General features: G+C 47.3%; 1 protein-coding gene across 3 annotated transcripts in view; it reads left to right on the top strand.

The window, feature by feature from the left end:
- Nucleotides 1-20,930, top strand: part of ELAPOR2 (endosome-lysosome associated apoptosis and autophagy regulator family member 2) — a 222,002-nt gene that overhangs the window by 133,812 nt on the left and 67,260 nt on the right. For all 3 annotated transcript variants that reach the window (XM_075017528.1, XM_075017509.1, XM_075017519.1), the window contains exon 2: nucleotides 1,572-1,692. In XM_075017528.1, coding sequence (XP_074873629.1) covers nucleotides 1,674-1,692 — 19 coding nt within the window. In that variant the 5' untranslated portion in view covers nucleotides 1,572-1,673. The remainder of the gene's footprint in view (nucleotides 1-1,571; nucleotides 1,693-20,930) is intronic.

The raw sequence follows: 20,930 nt of genomic DNA, 5'->3' as shown, positions 1-20,930 counted from the left end.
CCAGTCTTAGGTATCTAACAGAGACTGTCAGTGAATTTTCCATGTCTGATATAAGCCATCGGACGGTTTCAGTCCATTACCTTTTAGTTATTTATAAATTCTGGTTGCTCTACAGGAAGATTTCAATAAGGAGGTGATTAAAGACTGGCGTATTTTCTTGAATATTATATGATGAGAAGGGGAGAAATGGAAATTGAATATATTCATAGTCCTGAGATTGCAATAAGCCAATGTTTCTTGCAGCTCAGGAGATAGTCCCCTTTTCTCCATTACTGTATCATTTAGAAGACAAATATTTTCCTGAATCCATAGTTTCAAATGAATTGTTGATGCTTTGCTCAAAAACTCTCATTTAATCTTAAAGAAATTTATGCTAAAGCAAATCAGACTATTACGTTCATCTTTGTGTAAAACACAAAACTTTTCAATAATATTACATAGAATTGGGCTATTATCCAAAGATTTCAGGAGATTCCCTGTAGCAGAAGCAAAGTTACTAAACTTAATTGTTGCTCGTTTTTCTTTAAGTAACCAGGAAGGATAATTGCAATTTTCTCTCCCTCTGTCTCTGGATGTGTAATAATTGTCTGTCTGGGGGCTGATTTTATCTACATCGATGCCAACACAGATCTGCCCTGAGAGCCTGGCAACCACAAGTCACTCAATCCCTTCTCTCTTCACCTGCACCCACTGGAAAGTCAGTGCGGTGGAGAATCATGGAAAGCAGTGGTGTTGAGCAACCCACCAGGCCATTCAAGTGTGCCTGGAGAAATCATCTTTAAGTCAGCGTGGATTGTAAAGGGGTGGTGTGGGCTGGAATTTGTGGGAACTAACTGTCATTCCTTCTGCATGTACCTCTCCTATGCCATCTGATTCACTGTCATTGATCAGATCCCACAAAATGAGTTAAAACAAAATAACCATCAAAAATAAATCTGTCTGTTAAGTGAGCCTTCAAGATGAGCCTACACCAAAACAGAATGATTCTGTGATCCTATTACTGTCGCCCTGGTCTTTCCTGATCCTATTGTGTTTTCATTGAGCCAGGTTTTCAAAAGGCTTAGGGGTCAGATTTTCAAGCACCCACAAGGTTGAGATGCCTCAGGCCTGATTTTATAGAGATTAGCTTCTCTCATTTAGGCACCTATGCAAAGGCCAGATTTTCAAAAGTGCTCAGTAGTCAACTGCTCCCCTTTTGATACTGATGACCAGATCATAACATCTCTCTTTCATCTGTCAATGAGTGGACTTCTAGAAATCTAGCCCTCGGGGTCATGTGTCAATGAGAGTTTAAAAAGAACTTCAAAAGTACCTAATGGGTTAGGAGCATAAGTCACTAAGTTTCATGGGGGCTTGTAATATTTACATCCTAGTCAGTATCTTGTTTGCTCTGTACATAACCTAGTACACCTGTGCATGCAAAATGGAATAATAAATGATATCTGGGAATGATGCATGATATGTTTTTGATTATAAAAGAGGTGACTAAATATCAGTCTTGATTAATGATCCTACTTAAGTGGAGGAGCAAATGTTATGTTGAAACTGAGCCTCTTTATAATTATTTGCAGACAGAGTACCACTATGAATACACAGAATGCGATAGCAGTGGATCCAGGTGGAGAGTGGCAGTTCCCAATCCATCGGTGGAGTGCTCTGGATTACCTGACCCCATGAAAGGAAAAGAATGCAGTATGTTTGCCCTTTTCAATTCACAGAGCTTTATTAGTAATGCATATTATTTCTGTGTTTAATGTCACTGCATTGGCGTAAATCATTGGCACTGGTTAGTTACTAGTTAGAGAGGCAATTTGGGCTCCTAGGTAGTGTGCTGGACTGGGATTCAGGAGATGGGTGTTTATTCCTAGCTCTGCCACTGGCCTCTTATGCAACCTTGAATAAGTCACTTCCCTGCTCATTGCTTTTGTGTCCCTTCCCACCCTTGTGCTGCTTATTTAGGCTGTAGGCTGGAGACTGTCTCTTACTATGTGTAACACAAAGGTGTGTGTGTAGTACACGTTCCCTTCTGCACTGAGCTGGAGATGATATGAGTCTGTCACAGCACCACCTACTCAGCCATAGCTCATGCTTCTCTACAGCAGTGTTTCATAAACTTTTCGAGACCACAGAACGCTACCAACGTTTTTAAGGCAGAACAGCTATGAAAATTTTCTTCAAAAAAAATTGTTGTCAGAGTGAAAAAACTCAAACAGCAACATATACAGCAAAACCAAAATGAAGTTATTTAATCAGGTAGCATAGCAATGAAGAAGTAATGTTGTATCTGGTTTTAATAACAAAAAATATATAGATGTGCTGCACATTGTTGCTAGTTGCCGCACCACTGTGGCATGCTTACAAGTTGTCTGCGGAACAGTTTTTAAGAAACAGTGCTCTACAGGCAGCAGTTTAATACATTTAAGACTCTTCTCCAGGGGATTATCTCCCTTCTGGGGCATTGCTGCTAGGATCACATGGCAACGAAACCGTGTTTGGAACCAGCTGGATATGCCATTGTTTTTTTTCCTGTTTGTCCTCTGCTGAGTACTTCAGTCAGTCTCAGATTTACAGGATCTTAGCCACTGCTCCATTCAGTGAGAACAGGTGATATTGTCCAATATTTGCGTTCATTTGCTTTTCTTTGTGCTAGGTCTCCTGTTTAACTTTGGTAAACTTCTGAATGAATTTTGATGGTTGAAAGCTTCTTAGCTTTGGCATCTCTGACTCACATCCTGTAAGGATAAGGATAGCTATGCTCTGGAACAGGTTTCCAAGGCAGGTTGTGGAATCTCTGTTGTTGACAGTTTTGAAGAACAGGTTAGACACACATGACAGGGAAGGTCTAGGTTTTCTTGGTCCTGCCTGAGTGCAGGGGGCTAGATTAAATGACCTCGAGGGCTACGTCTACACGTGCACCCAACATCGAAATAGATTATTTCGATGTTGCGACATCGAAATAGGCTATTTCGATGAATAACGTCTACACGTCCTCCAGGGCTGGCAACATCGATGTTCAACTTCGACGTTGCTCAGCCCAACATCGAAATAGGCGCAGCGAGGGAACGTCTACACGCCAAAGTAGCACACATCGAAATAAGGGAGCCAGGCACAGCTGCAGACAGGGTCACGGGGCGGACTCAACAGCAAGTCGCTCCCTTAAAGGGCCCCTCCCAGACACACTTTCATTAAACAGTGCAAGATACACAGAGCCAACAACTAGTTGCAGACCCTGTATATGCAGCACGGACCCCCAGCTGCAGCAGCAGCAGCCAGAAGCCCTGGGCTAAGGGCTGCTGCCCACGGTGACCACAGAGCCCCGCAAGGGCTGGAGAGAGAGTATCTCTCAACCCCCCAGCTGATGGCCGCCATGGAGGACCCCGCTATTTCGATGTTGCGGGACGCGGATCGTCTACACGTCCCTACTTCGATGTTGAACGTCGAAGTAGGGCGCTATTCCCATCCCCTCATGGGGTTAGCGACTTCGACGTCTCGCCGCCTAACGTCGATTTCAACTTCGAAATAGCGCCCAACACGTGTAGACGTGACGGGCGCTATTTCGAAGTTACTGCCGCTACTTCGAAGTAGCGTGCACGTGTAGATGCAGCTCTGAAGTCCCTTCCAGCCTACAGTTCTATGAATCTGTAAGTATAATTTCAACACATGTAGAAAAATAATTAATGTCTTTCAGGTAAGTATTAACCTTCTCTTCGCATGGGTCTTACACTATTCATTCTACTACACATAATATTTTTTGTCCAGGCCTTAGGAAACTCATTATGCTGTGACTTCCTGGTCACTTTACAAAGTTAGTGCAACCTACATAGAGGGGACGTAAAAGTCAGTTCGCTAACAAATTCTATGCCACAGCGCTCCTTTATCTGACAAAGTATTTGCACAGACCTGGAATTCACATCTTTGCAAGAAAGTGTAGCGAGATTTTCTAGAAATCTTGCAAATTCTAAAAGTGGCTACTATAGTGTTCACTTTCTTCTTTTTAGGAATCCAGTGCCAGTCTTTATCATAATATAGTTTTTTTTACCCCCTCACTCTCTCAACATTTTCAAATTTCTTTTTTACTGAATAACCCTCAAAAGGTAAGTCATTCTTCCTCGAGTGTCCCCGTGGGTGCTCCACGATAGGTGTCGGGCTTGCCCCGGCGCCGCAGGTCGGATCTTTTCAGCAGTTTCTGCCGGACCACGCATGCGCTGGCGCGCGCCGCTCCCTTGCACACTCCCGGCCACATGCGTGATCTGGTCCCCGCCAGTTCCTCTTTAACCGCCATCGGCTGCAGACGGAATCTGCTCAAGCTACGGCCAGAGTTAGCATATTTAATGTTTTTAAAGCGTTTAGAGCTTCTTTTTCAGTCTTTAGCTTAAGTTAGCTTGTTATTGTTTTCAAAAAAAAAAAAAAAGAAAAGAGTAAAAAGTAAAGTTTTACAGCCTTAGTAGCAAGTGGAGCAGCGGAGGCCTGGGGACGTAAGGCCATTAGGCCTCCTGCTGCGGCAGGCTGAGTCCGAGAGGGGAACAGGCACAGAGAAGGTGCTAAGTACCCTATTAACAACTCAGACTCACCACAGTGTCCTCTTCAGGATTCAAAAAGTGTGAGTCATGCTGCGAAGAGATGCTGGCCTCCGATGGGCACAGTCAGTGCATTAGGTGCTTCGGGGAATCTCATGTCACCCAGAAATGCTCCTTCTGCGCAAAGCTCACAGCCAGAGCAAGGAAGGACAGAGAGATGCGGCTGAAAATACTGCTCTTTGACAAGGCCCTCCAGCCAGACGCGCCAGAGCAGCCTCAGCAGGAGGGACCCACAGGGGCCCATAAAAGGAAAGCTGCTTCCCTAACCCCATCAGTGCAAAAACGGAGGAAGCTTTCACCAACCCGATCCCTGCCGGCAGCCACAGCGAGCAGGACGGGTGGAGCGCATAGTCCCCACCCGCAGTCACAGCTGAGTGGAGGCGGCGCGGAGACGCACGTGGCAGAGGCTGAGCCTCCGATAATCAAACAGCCGCCCCGCACCGCAGCCAGGCAAGCGGCGGAACTGGCGGCACCGCAGCTAGTGGCACTGACCCCCGGGGAACTGGCGGTGCAGAGCTCGCAGGCACGCGGCCTGCAGGCACCGGGGGACACCACCCGTGTGGCACCGCAGCGGAGCGTGCTGAGCACGGCGCAGACAGCGGGGCCGAGATCCCCAACGCAGAAAGGGGTGGAGCCAGCCCCACAGGGGAGGGGAAAGGCAGCACAGAAAACCCGGCACCGCAGCCCTTCTCCAGAAAGGGCTGCAGGGCTACTTGCTCTAAGTCCTCCACTTATGCTGCAGACTCCAACGAGGCGGCAGGGGTCACCTCCAGTATACCGTGAGCCCCCATCCCTGTTCCTACAGCCAGCATCACCATGGCTCGGACCACCATCGCCCTTCCTGGGCTTTGAACCCCTGGAGTACTGCCAGAAATCAGTCTCTCCATTATCTCAGTCACGCAGACAATCTCGCTCCCCCAGACGCAGGGGGCATGCGCCTCCAGAGTGGTCCAGGTCTCCATCTCTGGAACAGTGCCTGTGTTGCCACGGTCGCCCCTATCACGTGGGGCATAGACACCATAGGCATACTCCCAGGGACAGATCCCCCCAGACGGTTCAATATCCCCAAGGGCAATCGCGGACGGGGAAGGAAACGCAGATATCTCAGGGGGAGTTGATTCTGGAACCCTGAGATTTTCCCTCGCAAGTATCTAGCGAGAAGATGTATCACCGTCAACAGGACCCAGAGGGGTCCAGAGAGGCTTACCCTAGCGGTTCCTCGCTATCTTCCCCTGACGAGGCCACGGCCCCAGGGGACGTCCATCCTCTGGACGATCTCAAACAGTTCCAAGAGCTGTTTAAAAGGGTGGCCTTCACGCAAGGCATCCAAACAGCAGAGGTACAGGAGAAACACCATAAGCTCCTTAAAAACCTGAGACCTCCGGCCTCTTCCAAAATAGCTATTCCGCTGATGAAGCAATCATGGAGTCCACCACCACAATATGGCAGACCCCTGCGTCCACTCTGCCTATAAACAAGAGAGCGGATAAGAAGTACTTTGTCCCGATGAAGGGCATGGAGTTCCTGTTCAGCCACCCGCAACCAAATTCTCTGGTCGTGGAATCGTCTCAACAGAGGTCGAAAACTTCTCAGTACAAGACAGGGGGAATGGACAAGATGCCAAGAAACTAGAGTTGTTCGGCAGAAAGGTCTGCTCCTCCTGTACCCTACTTTTGAGAATGGCGAATTACGCAGCGCATCTAGCAAACCATAATTTCAACAACTACTCCAGGCTGACTTCCCTCATGGACTCGCTTCCAGAGGACACGAAGCCGGTGCTCAAGGCCATCGTGCAGGAGGGCTACACAGCCTCGAGGACAGGAGTTCAGATCGCCTTAGACGTAGCGGATACGGCAGCACGCTCAACAGCTACGGCAGTGGTGATGCGCAGGGAGTCCTGGCTCCAGACATCGGGTATCCCAAGGGATCTGCAGGCGAAGATCGTTGATCTCCCCTTTGACATGCAGAAGCTGTTTGCAGTATCAACCACAGCGTCCCCAGTACCACAGGGGCTACAAGCAAGGGCGACATCAACAGCACCAACAGTACAGAACTCCCAGGCGACGTTCTCAACAGAGCCGTGCATCCTTGGGGAGGGCCCAAGGCCACAAGTTTGACACACAGATCGAGGGCTGCACTATCGCTACCATCGCACAATGTCATCCGAAGCTACTATTCCACCATCGCCTCCGACCATTCTACGACCAGTGGCAAAAGATCACCACAGACAAATGGGTACTGGAGATCATAGCCACGGGTTACGCGATTCCCTTCCAGTCGCTCCCACCACCACGACCTCCACCCAGACCCCACCTAAAGGACGCCTCCCACGAAGCGAGACTCAAGCAGGAGGTAGACCATCTTGTGCTTATAGGGGCAGTGGAAAGAGTGCCGGAGCAACTCCGAGGGAAAGGGTTCTACTCAGGATACTTCCTCACAGAGAAAAAGACACGAGGCTGGAGGCCCATCCTAGATCTTCGAGGCCTCAACTGGTACTTGCACAAGCAACGCCTTCGGATGATCACAGTCGCCTCTATACTAACGGCACTGGACGATGGAGATTGGTTCACAGCCCTCGACTTACAAGATGCCTATTTCCACATAACTATTCACCCGGCTCACAGGCATTTTCTCTGGTTTATGGTAGGCAAAGAACATTTTCAGTACAAGGTTCTGCTGTTCGGCCTCTCCTCGGCCCCCAGAGTCTTCACCAAGACCTTGGCAGTGGTGTCAGCCTACCTGCACAGACGGGGGTGTTTATATTCCCATATCTGGAAAAAACGACTGCCTACTGAAAGGGGCCTCGAAGGAGGAGGTACTTCGCATGATACGCGTCACAGCAGACATGTTCTCTTTGCTGGGCCTGGTCATCAATCTGGCAAAATCAAAGATAGACCCCGCACAGGACATAGAGTTCATAGGGGCACGTATAAATTCCATCACAGCAAGGGTTTATCTACCAGATGCCTGCTTTCGCGCCATTGGTTCCCTCGTGCAAGTCATCACCTTCAGCCCTACGGTGCCGGTTCTGACGTGCTTACAGCTGCTGGGCCACATGGCAGCAGCAACATTTGTGGTACAGAACACCCAATTACATATGCGCAGCATGCAGCACTGGCTGGCGAGCGTCTACAAGCCTGCAGCACACACCGTCCACAGGGTGGTGTCGTTCCCAAAGTTTCTTCAGAGTTTCATATTAACGAACCTATAGTTTTACCCTCGTTTATCCAAAGCCTCATAACTCCAACAGAGAGGCGCGCCTACACCTCCTGGACGTGAGGAGGGAGCTGGCTTTCTATATAGACAGGACTAAGTCCTTCCGGAAAACGGATAGACTCCTAGTCTCTCTCGCTCCCAAATCGAAAGGAGAAGGTCTCTCTTCGCAGAGAATCTCGAAGCACATCGTATCCTGCATAAAAATGTGCTACGAACTTAGACTTCTTTACTGGCCCCGCCTAGGGCTCACTCCACTAGGGCGGTGGCGGCATCAACAGCCTTTTTCAAGGGCATTGCGCTAAAAGACATTTGCAGAGTGGCGACCTGGTCATCCTATGACACCTTCGCCAAGCATTATGCCCTTCACAGCGTATTCCAAGAGGATACCCATCTCTCGACAGCGGTCCTCTCGGGGACAAGCTGCACATAAACCGATTACCCACCTCCTATCTTGGGTTACTGCTGGGTAGTCACCTATCGTGGAGCACCCACGGGGACACTCGAGGAAGAAAGAGAAGTTACTCACCGTAGTAACGATGGTTCTTCGAGATGTGTCTCCGTAGGTGCTCCACCACCCGCCCATCCTCCCCGCTTCAGATCTCTGTTTAGTATTTTTCAGGAGCATCCGAGGCGGTTGGTTAAGGAACTGGCGGGGACCGGATCGCGCACGTGGCCGGGAGCGCGCAAGGGAGCGGCGCGCGCCGGCGCATGCGCGGTCCAGCAGAAACTGCTGAAAAGATCCGACCTGCAGCGCTGGGGGGAGCCCGACACCTACCGTGGAGCACCCCACGGGGACACATCTCGAAGAACCATCGTTACTACAGTGAGTAACTTCTCTTTACAGCATGGCAGTTAAAATGCAGTGTAGCTAAACCAACATGTCCAGGTAGGTGTTTTTTTTTTTTTTTTTTTTTAATTTTTTTTAATTTTCCTTTAACATGATGAGTATAAGATGTGGCTTGACCCCTGGGGATTGGTACTTCTGACAATCAGAGATCGTTTGCTTTCACATAGGTATTCTATTGGCATCTGCTAACGTCCTAGGTATTATATTTAAACCAAGATACAAACTTCTGGTTGTATCACATAACCAAATATTTAAGCATCCACGTTATTGAGCACAGATACAACTTGGAATAAGAAATAAAAAGTAAGAAAACACTGAAAGTTACTATAGCTGGTAGGTTAGTGTGGTATCTTTGGTTCAGTGACAGCAGACAGTTACAACGACATTTCGCCTCCATACCGTGATTCCTCCTTCATGGTGTTTCTTTTACCTTCTGACTTTTGTACAATTATGAGGAACGGTATTGTGTTCCAGCCTACAGATTCAGGGTGGTCACCTGTGACAGCCCTATCTTCTCTCTGAAGGGCAGGCTGGATCTGACTGGTGCTGAAATGGCTGCCAGTTCTATACCCTGATGAAAGCTCCTGGCCAATCAGTAGCAAGTTCAAGCTTCTCACTAAAGTGTATATACAGTAAATACTTTCATATCCAGCAACCCTGGGACCAGGAGGTTACTAGATAGTCAAATATTCTGGATGATAGAGCCATATACTTAGCAATGCATAACACTAGAGAAAAACAAAATTAGATATTAAGAAACAAACAAAAATGTATGCAGAATACTTTACTTATCAACAGTAGTAGTATTGTACACTGTGAACTTATACTGTATTATCTGTGTTCATTTGTATTTACTTTCACTATACAGTAGTTATGGAAAACATAACTAAAATTTACTTAGCGCTAAAATGCCAGTTATGTGAGAGTTCTGGATGAAAGAATGCTGGATATGAAAGAGTTCACTGTACACAGGAAGGTCTGGACTTAATGAACACAGATTCAGTACCGCTATTGATCCTGTTTAATCATTTCTTGCAATCCTCCTGCTACAGTGCTGAAATAGCAGCTGCTTCTTTGCATCCCCTCGTGGCTCAGTACTGCCTGGGAAGCTTTCCATATCTACTCAGAGCAGGTGGAAACAGAAGCTGCAATTACAGCAATGAGGTTTTTGGCTCAGCCATAGAAAAGAGAAAAGAAAATGGAGTAATATTAGTGTGATTCCTCCTGTCTTTTGAGGTCCTGCCCTGCGCTGGGCGAGCACACTGACGTTTGGGCCCCTTCCTGGCATTCTGTGGAATCCCTTGTGTATCTCATACTGTGTCGTATTGCCTGGGCTGTGGGATGGCGATACTAATACTGTAGGTAACTTTCAGTTTGAGAATTCACCTCCTATTGCTTGGCAGTCCTGGGCTGCACTGGGACTCCAATAGGTGATCGAGCCAGCTGTGTTTTATATGCTTGGAAACAGGTTGCTGTTGTGTATTGGCAATAGTGGCTTTTTAGGTTCTGATTTCTATGGCAGATTATTCAATAGAACCACAGTGTCTTTGGCATTACTCAGTGTGTGCTCCTTTATCATCCTGGCTAAAGTTCAGGACCATGAGGAGTATGTAGCTCTGAACATGCTGGTTTCCTGCATTTGCACAGGAGCACTGTGTTGTTTGATTGACTGGGAAAGTTACAGGCCTGAAGCATGTTCCTGTGAGCCATCATGTTCATGCCCCTATAAAACTATGGGCCTTCCACAAGGATCACCCTGAAAAACCTAGGATCAGACACAGGTCTCAAATAGAGGCCTGGGGGGAGCAGGGGGTGCTACCAGGCTGCAATGCCAGAAAGGGGAACGTGCACACGATACCCTGCAGAGACTACACTTGCTGCCCAGAGAGACTCATTGATTAATATAGTGGTTCCCAACCTTTTAGGAAACTTGGCACACTTCAAAGAGGCAAACAGTTCCATGGCACACCCACTTTTTTTCAGCTGAACCAATTACTGGTAAATATTACATTTACTTACATTTACTGTGGTTACAGTCTTACTAGAGAGGTTTGCAACACAATAGTGCCTACAACAAGCTAAACAAGGATCCAACGCATTCATCTTTCACATTCACCACAGAATACATTCTCTGAGACAGCGAGCACAGACACATTTTCAAAATCTGCCCAACCCCATCCTAGGGATGTCTAGTAAACAAGTAATCACTGAAAATTTCAGCAGCTGCTTGATTATTCATGAGTGGGAAAGGTGGCTCCAGAAAGCAGGCTCCCCTCCTGGACAGTCCCACAGTGAGGAGAAATTGCTGAAATTTCACAGCACGCTTGGATAGTTCTCACAGCACACCAGTGTCTGGTGGCACACTGGTTGAAAATCAGTGGGCTAATGCTTACTGCTGATTGGTCACTTCATAACCAGCTTCCTGTTCGTGCCGCACCACTTGTCTGAGAAATTATTGACTAGGCCTACCAGACCCCTCAGGCCAACTTCCTATACCTTTGCCTGGTTCCTGCTTCTTGGTCCTTCTCACCTTTCTCCAAGTTTCTGCCGCTTCATACTAATCCTTGTTATTGATTGTGGCTTTTACCCCTGGTGTGAATTCTGACTATGGTTTGACTCTTGGCCTGACTCTTGACCAAGACCCTGAGTATCTTCTCTGAGTTTTGACACTTATGTCAGATTGCCAACTAATAACCCTGACCCTAACTGCTGAGGAACATTCCCCAGACACCTGACCCTACTATGTCTTTAAAATTGCATTTCAGCTGTCCTCCCAGGGACCACACCCATGTAAGGGCTTGCAGGCAAAGACCCTTAATTAATCAAAATCCATTAGTTTTCTGCATATTATTTGAATCAATCCATCCTTTCTTTTTGAAAGGAGAGTGCTCCACTTATTTTTACCTCCTGATTTTCATGTTATCCTATCATTTCATTGTGCAGATTGAACCTGTCTAGTCTGGCGACATCCATGGTCAGGCAAAATTTTAGTTAGCTGGATGCCCACTTATCGGGGCCTGGCCAAGTTTCCCATAGTCCCATAAAGTTTGCTGACAGCCACCAATCCAGGCTCTGTGTTCTGTGCTGTTATTTGGCTCTAATTTACCCCTAAATGTTTTCTAAGAGCCCAGCAAGCAGTGGAAGTGTTAGTAATGCTGCTAGGCATTATTGACCTTGTGTGGTACAGCAAATTCTCTGGTTTGGCACTGGTCAGGTTCCAAGGAAGCTGGACTAGAGAGTTTCAACCTGTACTGAGATCTCATTCTGAGTCTGTTAGCATGTTAGGATCTTTGCTAATAAGAATGACCTGCAATGAGGGCAACATCGTTTTTTGTTTTTTATGTAGAATATTTATATCTCTGTGCAACAGGTTGGACTCACCCCTGCTGTTCATTCTGGGAAATTAGTTCAGTCCAGTTGGAGTGCCCCTCCTTCAGCTGGTGTCCGGTCTGTTGTCCACTCCACTGTTTCCACCATCTTCTGTAGCTGGACCCATGTCACTCCTTGGACTGCAGTGTCTGTTCCAAACCCCGTTGTCCCCTGTTCGGGGAGAATCGGTTGTCTGCCTACAGTCGCTGCATCCACCTCCATGGCCAACTGCAGTCTTAAAGTCTAGACCCTTGGCCTCGGAGGCAAACTGTAGTCTGTCTTGGCTGCGTTCCTCCCTGGCAAGTGTGGTGCAAGTGGTGGTGGGGAGGAGACCCAGGCCCATGCGCAACTCTAGGTTGTGGCCCAGGGGCCCTCTAACTGCAGCCATCTGCTGCCTTCCTTCACTCTCCTCTCTTGCCTACATTCTCTGGCCCCTGTTCCCACAGCTCCTGCGCTTGGTCTGAGCTGTTTCAGGGCTACAGTCTGGCAGTGGGGCTGATGCTGAGCTGTCCAGCACTGCTCTGTCCAAGGTGCTGCTCCGTCTGCAGGGAGTTATTCCTTCACCCTTGCTAGTCAGAGCAAGATGGAGCACCTGTCTGCTCAGCAGACTTCCCCTGACTGGCTCTTTCAGATTAGCTGCCATTCTGCACGGCCTCCCTAAGACTGCTTTTAACCCTTTGCATGCCGGCATGGAGCAGTTTCCCCCCTACCCTCTGTCAGCAACTGAAGCAGTTTGCCTCTGGGGCTGGCCTTTGGCCTGCACCTCCAGTACTGTTAAATGCTCCAGTTTCTCCTGGAAACCCTTGGTTTTGTCTGTGCAGTGAATTGCAAGGCCCTGTGGGCACAGAGGTCTGAGTACGATTTGTCTCTGAGTCTGCTCCCATTGACATGAATGGGGATATTGCAGTTCATTTCAGTGGGAACAAAGTAGGGTCTTTTGTCATATGTTTGTGTAATATGATTGAAGCTTGACTATGGAGCAGCCATCCATACGTCTTATCTGTCTCACCTCAGCATAGTCATGGGAATACCTGCACTAGACTTTGAGCTTGTTCCTCTCAGTGGTGAGCTATGAGAGAGGTGAGCAGCTCCACAGATGTTCTTGTGTGAGTAGCTGCTCCCCAGTGAGGGAACACAAGGTTCACAATCTGACATCTCATTCTCTTTAACACTAAATCTTTCACCCTAGGAAGCAATGAGCACCTTGTTCTGCTCCTTTAAGTGGCCGAAGGTAGTTTCTCATTGCAGGAGTAGTTCCAATGACTGCAGTGGAGCTGGGTGCACTATTAAATACTGATCAGCCTACGTAAGTGTGGCAAAATGTGACCCTGCCAAAGCAGTGGATTCTGCTTTATTTAGCAAGGCAAGGTTTAGCGAAGTCACCAGTCGCAGTTAGCAACCAAAGGCCAATTATAGTGAGCTGCTTTTTTTTTTTTTTTTAAATATGTGGTGCACAAACAATGCTAATTTTTTAAGTATTTATAGTAGACAATAGTGCAAAAATGTTGTGGACATAACGACAGAAGAATTGTATCAAGTGCAGTCCACAGCAGTTGTTGACAGGCTTGTGGGGCAATGTTGTGTGCTCATTTAACCTCAGAAATAAACCTGCTGAAGTTAATGGTATAATTAAGTTCCAGGGCCTGCATTCAGAAAGTTATTTGAGCACATACCTAGGTCCATTTAATTCAGTGGATCTTTGCCCTCTCTTTAAAGTTAAGCACATGCTTTAGAGCTTTATTCAGTTGTGACCTGAGAGCAAAATTTGGCCTGTTCTGTTAGGGCTGCCAGCTCTCTAACTGCAGAAAACTGAACATCTCTTCCTTACCCTATTCCCTGAGGCACCATCCCTGCTCTACCCTGTTTCCAAGGCCCTCTGCTTATTCTATATCTCCTCCCTTCATCACTCATGCTCCCCTCTGACTTGCTTATTGTGTAACACACATACCTAGGTGTGGGTCACTGTCGCATATAGTGGTACCTAGACCACTTCACAGAGAGAGAATAAGTGTCCTCTACAGTCTAAGCTGAGAGGCAGCTGAGCTGTAGCTCAAGCTGTAGAGCTGCCTGCGCTGAGGTCCCAGGTTTGAGCCTGCTGTGGGCAGTTACAATTGCACAGGCTGGGTCAGGGGGTTCAGTTGTGGGAGGGGGTGAGGGCTCTGACTGGGGGTGTAGGCTTTGGGTTAGGGGATGAAGGGTTTGGGTTGCAGGATGGGGCTCTGGGCTGGGGGATGGGATTGAGGAGTTTGGGAGGGGACACCAAACTGGGACAGGAAGTTGGGGTTCAGGAAGGGATATAGATCCAGGGATGGGGGTTTAGGCTCTTGGTGCGGCCAAAATGTTGGGTTTGGTGTGTATGAGGGGCTCAGGGAGGGTGTAGGCTCTGGGAGGGAGTTTGGATGTGATTTGGGAGCTGATCCTTAGCTAGGACAGGAGTTTGGGGAGCAGGCTCCAGGAAGTGTTGACTTCAGGCAACTCCAGAACTTCCCATGGACAGAGGAAGTCCATATGGCTCCCAGGGAGTGGCAGCACATTCCTCCACCTCTAAGGAGGAGGGGCAGACTGGGGGCTCAGGGCAGTGTACCTACCCACGGGTACTGCTCCTCCAACTCTCCTTGGCCACACTTCCCAACCAAAGGGAGCTGCAGAGCTAGTGCTCATGGTGTTACCTATGGATTGGGGCAGTGGATGGAGCTCCCTGTGTTCCCCTTCTGGTTAGGACCCAGAAGGTCATGCTGGCAGTTTCCTTGGAGCCACACCGAGCTGGGCATGGGGCCTGCCTGCCCTGTTGCAGCCAACCAACCACACTTGTAGCAGACCAATTAGACTGGAGTTCTTTTTGATTGGATGTTCTGATCAACAACCAGCTGCTTGGCAAACCTGTCTGTTGTGTCTTTGCTTTGTATATTTGCGGAATTTATTCTGAGATGTGCAATCTTCTCATAGGCCATCACCAAAGGAAAATGGATTGCCTGCCAATTACTGTGCACTGTAGACTACAGTTGAGATAAATGACCATTTTAGTGGGTGGGAATTCTGTAACTTTTAAAGGCAATTAAATGGCTAGGACAACTTTGATTGTCTGAAGGGACCTTTGCAATCATCTAGTTTGATTTCCTATATAGCACAGGAGCAGGACTCCCCCACAATAATTCCTGGAGAGGATCTTTAGAAAAATGCCCAGTTTTCATTTAAATGCTGTTAGTAATAGAGAATCCATTAGAAATCTCGTCAGATTGTTCCATTTGTTAATTCAGAGGTGGTCAAGAAAATAGTGGTGGCTCACCCTGGTTAGTTTCTGGTGGTCCTCTGCCTCTACATTTAGTTGTGCCTTTCCAGGTATCAGGCTATCACAGCTCTTGTTGGCCGTGTGTGGCCATTATCAGCCCAGTAGGAGAAGTGGGAAGTAGCATGGAGTGGGACACCACTTCCGTCTGCTCCTGTTGACCACAATAGCAATCCGTGGCCACCGTGAACTGCAATAGCCTGATACCCCTGAAGGTGCAGGTAAATATAGAAGTGGGGACCAGCAAGGGTCTAACCCTAGGAGAGTGGATACACCCCACTGGCTGGTATTTTCCTATTCCTGGGCTAACTACTCCCTGTTCAAAGCGCCTTATTTCCAGTCTGAATATGTCTAGCTTGAAGTTCCAGCTTTGGGGACATGTTATGACTTTCTCTGCAACACTGACAAACCCATTTTAAAAAATATTTGTTCCCTTTGTAGATACTTAGAGACTGTCATTCATCCCTTCATCTCTTTCAGCAAAATACATTTGAGCTTCTCGAGTCTATCGCTGTAAGATATTTTTAGTGCATCGTATCAGAGGGGTAGCCGTGGTTAGTCTGGATCTGTAGCAGCAACGAAGGGTCCTGTGGCACCTTATAGACTAACAGAAAAGTTTAGAGCATGAGCTTTCGTGACAATTCTCCGTGTGGAATTGCAATGGTTGCATAGTTGGCTGATGTCATTGGTACACCCTCTATGTGGGTTGTCAGTTTTGGGGAGCACACAAGAGTCTCCAGCTTGCAAAGTGTCTGCCAGAATTGCTGTCCCTGAGTCTCTTTGATGTTGCTCCCGGCATCTGACAGGGGCATCTGGCATCCCATAGCACTTGAGAAATAACCCACTCTCACAAGAGCAAGGGGTCCTCTCTGATTCCACTCCCATGGAAGTCAGTGGGAGTTTTGTGAATAATATTGAGTCATATAAATTCATCTTTTGTCTGTATGTGCAGGGAATGTAAAAATGGTTGATATTTTATGCAATACTCTGTGCATTGGCTCATAGCATTTTATGACAATGCACTTGAATTCATGCCATTTCTACTGGAAAAATTCTCATTTTCATTGGTTTTATGTTCCTGTGGGCAAACTGTTTGCAGTCTGAACATTTGTGTTTCTTCCACTTTTAGAGATTTATGTGGAGTTTATTTTTAGACTGTGCAAATGTCGGTGGAAAAAGAATAGAAAATTTCTTCCAGTAGTTGTAATAGTTTCTCATTTCTACCCTCCATTAAGCAAAAATACAGTATGTTAAATAATGAGATATGGCTCCTTATGTATCTTAAATAAATAGACTTTACATCACCAAGGCCATGGCTACGCTACCCCTCCCTCTCGGAAGGGGCATGTAAATTATGATTGTTTGAAAATGCACATGAGCCACTGATATGAATATTCAGTGCCTCACGTGCATGATGGTGGCCACTCGGCCCATCAAAAGTGCTGATTTTGAACTAAAAATAGTCATGTGGCTGGGTTCCTTCAAAAGGGTGCCCTGATTTCAAAAATACCCTTTTTCAATGGGTGGGGTGGCTGCCATTGTGCAAATGAGGCACTGAATATTCACATCAGTGCCTCATTTGCATTTACATGCCCCTTCCGAAAGGGAGGGGTAGTGTAGCCAAAGCCCAAGTGTTTACTGCATGGTCACTGCTCACACACAGGCATTACTTCTCACAAGGTCGTAAGAGGGTCAGATTCAGGTCTCCTCAAGTAATTGTGTGAATCATATACTTTTTTCAGCTGTTTCCATTTCGTGCTTGTTGAGTTTTTCTGGTCATTATTGGACCTTGAAATTAGTAGGATTATTTTTTGATTATGCTGTTTGTCACAATGTCAGTTCCAGGATATTAGCAAGACAAGGTGGTGAGGGTAGTATCTTTGATTGGTCCAACCTCTGATGCCTGAAACAAGCTTTTGAGCTACACAGAACTCTTCCTCAGGTTTATTATGATTACCTTGTTTACTTCCTTGGGTGAACACTACCAATGAAATTGGCACAGCTCTGAGAAGAGGTCACTCATTCTGCCTCTCCTGGCTCTACAGACTGAGACTTTAACTTCACTGGCCTTGTTTCCACAGTATTTTACACCTTGGCGATCACCTGGGCAGCTTCCCCCACTGGTTGGAGCGCTGAGGGCAGTCATGTAGCTAAGCTATTAATGACGGCTCACGTTTGATCGCCGTATCTTCTAGAGGTGATGTGTACACTGACAGCAGCACAAAGACACACAATTTTTCGTATCCATATTTTAAAATGTGCCACCTGGATTGTAGGATATTTTGATATTATTCACTAAAAACAGACTGGAGAGACATAGTCTTTCATTCCATCTCCTCTGGAGCCAAACGCTTACTGACGTGCTGGTTCCTTTCTCTAGTCATACCTCCACTGATATCAGTGGAACTGCCCATGGAGTGAGGTGCTACTCAGCATAAGTAAAGCTATCAGAGAGTGTGGACCTGAGGGTGAACTGAGACAGCTCCCGCTGAAGTCATTGGGAGTTGAACGTCAACACAGAGGTTGGCCCCCTGACTTGCTAGATTTGCTCTTTTAACGGTTGAAAGAGATCAGCAGAAACAGTTCAATGCCCAGGCCTATAACCCTCACTCACATGGTGGGTTTTTAATGACTGGAGAAAGCCTGTTTACTTCAAAGGTGATACTTGTGTAGATTACTTTGATAAATATGGGTTGGAGGACTGGTCCATTGTATTACCTCTGTCTGGCCTATGAGCGGGTTATATCTGGTTTCTAAGGAAGCTCAGCTGCAGTAGCTAAAAAGGAAGATTTTGCTTTCTAAGGCTCTGGTTCAGAAAAGCACCATAAGCACATGTCTAACTCCATTTATCACTAGGGCAGCACTAATGCAGGCTTTTAACTTGAAGCATTTTCACTTTGTTTTGAAATGCTACTCTCAATAAGGATGCCTTCCCCAACTGGGGTTCAAAGCTGTGCTTACATGAGCCTACCCCCCAGTTCCTTAACATATCTGTCTATCTATCTATCTTATATATCTATATATTGTTATCATAGTCTTTCAGTGTTGTATGCAGCGTAGTTGTAACCTTCTTGGTCCCAGGATATGAGAGGTGGGGAGTGGGGCAGAGGCAGGAGAGGTAGTGTGTGGTGTTGGTCTAGTAAAAATACTACCTCACCCATCCTCTCTCTCCAATTGTCTTCCAAGTTCTGTTATAGGTGAGAGGAGTACAATCTTTGAAGTAATAATGCTGCATTTGTTTTTTTTGTGACGCAGGTTCTTTGCAACAGCTTCTCCAGCCCGAAGGAGAATTTACACTCTGCCCTTATCTCTGTAGCTAGAGCCCACTATTGAGGGTGGTGAAAATCATTCTCTGGGAGGAACTGGCCTTGAGACTGATCCATGAAAATGGGGTCTGCCCACATGACATGTGACCACTCCTGTGGTCTGACTGGTGCATACAATGTAAATAAATGAGTTAACTTTGAGTCACTAATTTCTCACCGAGCATAAAGCAAGCTTCAAGGTTCAGATATCTGCTGTGGATGTTGCTGACCAAAAAGCCCCAGCCACAGACGTTGCTAGTGGCTGGGAGCTCAGCCAATCTGGGGGAGGCAGCCTGGCTGACCAGTATCAGAGCCCCACTGGCCTGGGGCAGGAAGACCCAGCAGCCTGTGGTACAGAGCCGCTGACTGCTCGGGGCAGAGAGCCCCACCAGCCAGAGGAGCCCCTGCCTGAAGTGACCTGACCTCCTGGTCCAGCAAACTCCCTCCTTCAGAATCACTCAGGTCCTGAGGGACCTGCTGAATATGTTGGAGGAGATGTCAGTATATTTGATAACTTCTTGGGGTAAGAGTGATGTGTCACTTCCTTAAGAGGAGGAACTGTCTAACAAGGAGGACATTGCCTCCCAGATTACGCTACTTTTCAAAGAGATCATAGGCCTGAGAGCATCCTTTTAAAATGACGGTTCACTCTAATGACTAATAATGCACCCAGAATTAACTATTGGATAAAGCAAGTAGGAATTACCCACGTTCTGTTGCAGAAGCCTCATATAAATCGTTCACATCAGACATTCTGAATGGAGAAACTGAGGTTATAGGACACATTACTAATAAAAGAAAGCAGGTCTGGATGCTGTATTAAATTTCCTGTGCATTTTCCCCTCTTCCCTCACTTTCATTCTTAGATCTGTCATATATTTAGTGGTCAGAGCTGTCCCATTCATAGGGTGAGGTGGGGTGGCTGCCCCAGGACTCAAGCTTTTGGGGGCCCTGCGGTGGCCACTCTAGCCATCCTATGGATGGGAGCGGGGTTTACCTGGAGACATGGCACAGCAGCAGGGGCAACCAGAGGCAGCACCAGCTGCAAGGGGTCGCCTCTCCGTGGCCTCCCCTCTGGCCATGGCAGTCACCCTGCAGAATGAGTGGCAGCTTGCTCTGCTCCACTGCTGCCTCCTCGCCCACTGAACCATGCTTCTCTGCTCCTAGCCGCACACAGAGAAGCTGGACTCAGCAGGCTGGGAGGCAGCAGCACAATACCGCAGGGTGAGTTGGGTATCTGTTTCTTTGTACCCACGATCTGTGTTATTGCATGTAAGATGTTGTGTGTATATAAACCCAGAGTTGATTCTCAAACCATGTATGGAAGCTTTATCTGCTATCGGTGGCATTCCATACCAGGGAAGATGTGTTCTCAAGCAGGGGTGACCAAACTTTTCCATAGTGTGAACTGTGGGTAAAATTTTCAAAAGCACCTAAGTGGCTTTGGAGCTGAATTCCCATTTTCAAAAGTGACTTCGGCACTTAGCCCGTGTATTCTGAAAAATAATTAGGCACCTGACTCCCATTGATTTTTGGCATATAAATCGCATTATAGTAAAGCGTGGAGTTATGCTGGGGTTGTGTTCATGCAATCCCTGCGTAACTCAATTTTTTTTTTTCAAGTTGGGGTGGGGAGCCAGGAACCAGGCTACTGCTTGGTTCCCAGCTCCCAAACGCTTGCGGGACCTGGGAAACTGACCAGCCCACCAGGACCGCTCAGTTTCCTAGCTGCTTCTCCCTGCCTTCCCCCAGCCATGCTGCTGTCAGGCTGACAGTGGTGCGGCGGGGGGAAAGGCAGGGAGAAGGGGCTCTTAGCCTGCTTAGCAGGGGGCAGTGAGGCAGGCTGACAGCCGCAGAGCAGCTTCAAGTTGTGCTTAACTCGCATTAAAGCGAGTTGTGCTCAACTTGAAACCACATATTTTGAGGGTTACTGTAAACGTTTACTTTTAGGCTTCTTAACACCTATATCACTTTTGAAAATTGGACTCCGGCTCCTAACCCTCTTGGACTCTTGAAAACTTTAACCCCCTCCCTCCCTCCCAGCGTAACAGATTATCTTGTGGACACCTCTCTTTCTCGCAGTCACCCATCTCTCTCGTTCATTCTTACATAACATTGTTGCGGCAGCTGCTGCTCTTCACATGAACAAGTAGCAGGAGGAAAGGGTTGAATGTAAGTTTAGCTATATTTTAATGATATTTTTAGCAGTTGTGATCTAGAAGAAGAGACAGCAACTCTTCATGGAGCACTAGCAGATACCTCATGGACCAAGAGTTTTTGGGTGTCTTCACTACAGAATCCCCCCAGGATTCTGTCAAAACCCACACACC

The sequence above is a fragment of the Carettochelys insculpta genome, chromosome 1 (assembly GCF_033958435.1).
Source record: "Carettochelys insculpta isolate YL-2023 chromosome 1, ASM3395843v1, whole genome shotgun sequence".
Lineage (NCBI taxonomy): Eukaryota > Metazoa > Chordata > Testudines > Carettochelyidae > Carettochelys > Carettochelys insculpta.
This window is presented reverse-complemented; position numbering and strand designations above follow the sequence as displayed.